Source organism: Acyrthosiphon pisum, unplaced genomic scaffold (assembly GCF_005508785.2).
Source record: "Acyrthosiphon pisum isolate AL4f unplaced genomic scaffold, pea_aphid_22Mar2018_4r6ur Scaffold_21435;HRSCAF=23984, whole genome shotgun sequence".
NCBI lineage: Eukaryota > Metazoa > Arthropoda > Insecta > Hemiptera > Aphididae > Acyrthosiphon > Acyrthosiphon pisum.
This window is the reverse complement of record NW_021770902.1, coordinates 4,462-6,661: the sequence shown is the minus strand read 5'-3', so window position 1 is coordinate 6,661 and position 2,200 is coordinate 4,462. Positions and strand designations below refer to the sequence as shown.

The 2,200-nt window shown below is 30.0% G+C and overlaps 1 protein-coding gene across 1 annotated transcript; it reads left to right on the top strand.

Moving 5' to 3' along the window:
- Nucleotides 1–506: 506 nt before the first annotated feature.
- On the top strand, nt 507–1,718 carry LOC115034888. Its single transcript, XM_029492401.1, has 5 exons — nt 507–592; nt 831–1,000; nt 1,145–1,308; nt 1,408–1,608; nt 1,692–1,718. Exons 1-5 carry the CDS (start codon nt 507–509, stop codon nt 1,716–1,718), a joined length of 648 nt encoding a protein of 215 aa, XP_029348261.1.
- Nucleotides 1,719–2,200: the final 482 nt, after the last annotated feature.

Genomic DNA, 2,200 nt, shown 5'->3' with positions numbered 1-2,200 from the left:
TCATTGACATATCTGACGTCGTCGTTGTTAAGAGCTGTGCACTTGTGCGTATTATAAAAATTGCGTTTTCTGTAATAATACTGTGTCTTAGCTTCAACCATGGAGCATCAATTCTATTTTTACGTGAAAAATGGTTCCAAAAAAAAACAACGTAACGTAAGTATAAAGTATTTTGTCAAGGTAGGTATATTATCCTCCAAGAAGCTTCAATGGTTACATACTTACATCAAGCTACAGTTTGTAATTTCTTTATATTACAAAATAATTAATAAGTAATAATAATGATGCTTATACCATAACATGAGAGAGAACGTGTTCTTGTAGACTATAATAGTTTATAGAATTATTAATAGGTGTTTAATTTACTACCTATTGACTATTACAGTTATTACAAATGCAAAGAAGCAGCAAAATAATTATGCCATGGTTCAATGAAAATCATAGGTGACAATGATATTCATTTGCTACAAGACCATGTTCATAGACCTGACCAAAGTGTTATAGCCATGAAGACATTTAAGAAAATTCTGAAACAACGCAGTATTGATGAAGTGACTATATTGAATACAATTTACGAGGATGAAGCTAGAAAGTAAGTTCAATATATTTTTAACCTTTTCATTGCTAAACTAAACACTTTCAATTTTTAAACTGAATTGTACACTGCCAGGTCAAGTAAATTGTTTTTGTGGGATCATCAGATTTTAATATAAACAAGTGAACGCTCACAACTGCATGTCTATGAAATTTGTCATTGTCAATGAAAAGTTTATTTTAATTTAATAAACTCTTTAATTATTATTAATAATAAAAATGGGTTTTATCATTAGAAATCCTGAATCTGCTGCCATGTATACTTGGAAATCAGCCGAAAGTTTCATGCAGTGGTCTAGGAGACGATCGTCACCAATAGTCCCAGGAACACTAAGTGAGCTAGCTGAACAATTCGGATCAGGGCTCCTTGAAAGATATCAACGTTGTGATGAATTAATATATAAAGGTACCTATTAATTGTTTAACATAAATAGTTTATCTATACTTCAGGCATCAATAGATATTATAAATTTAACATAACCAACTTTGATAAAATAGGTAGTACATTTTACCATTTAAATCCCTATTTAAATAATGTTTTGTTCTCTAGGTTGTGTTGAAGATACGTCAGGTAATTATTCTATAGTTTTTGCTTCCAAAGCCTTAATACGCAAAACTCTAGATATGGAAATAACAGAAATCCATGTTGACGCCACATTTCGAATCGTTCCGTCCACACCAAAGTGTTACCAACTATTAATAATGCACGCGATGGTAAATAATCATGTAAGTTATATTTTAAATATATGTTTATAAATAAATAAATAAATTTTAAGTCATCAATATTATAATTTTTCACTTTTTATATTTTAGAGTATTCCTATTGTATATGTTCTGATGGAACGCAAGACGTCCCAGGCTTATTATGCCGTTTTACACTTTGTTAAAGTTAATTTACTGGCTGAGTTTAGGCCAAGTGTAATTTTAACAGACTTTGAAACTGCGTTAAGGGAAATGTTGATAAGGCATTTTCCATCAGCCACAGCTCATGGATGCTGGTTTCATAGTAATCAAGTATGTAGTGATACTCGTGATATTTATACCTACTCTTATACTGATGCTATGTAAATTACAATTAAAAAAAATTTTAATTTTAGGCTGTGTGGCGAAAATGCGAAAATTAGGTTATTTAAATCTTATAAATACCAATGGATTCGCATCAAAAACTTTGAAGATGATTATGGTTCTTCCATTATTACCAGCTGGGAAAATTGAAGAAGGCTTTGTTGTGATTAAGCGTTATGCAGCTAGGCATAATATTAACATGCGACGACTATTCAACTATTATGAAAGGTATGTTTACAATTAAATTTAAATTATATTGTTGTATTATTCAAATTAATTTTTGAGCAGATACTGGATACGAAATGTAGGCGTTGAGTTACTTTCGGTGTACAAAAAAAAATTTAGAACAAACAACAACATTGAAGGGTTTCACAGTAAACTAAGGCAAATATTTCAAGTTTTCCACCCAAATATTTGGTCATTCTTAGGTAAAGTAAACTACAATGAATAATGAGTATTATTTGGTCAGTAAGTATTTTTTAAAAATTGTTTTGTTTTAGCTCATATATGCAAAATAAATGATACATATTCAGTCAAGCTT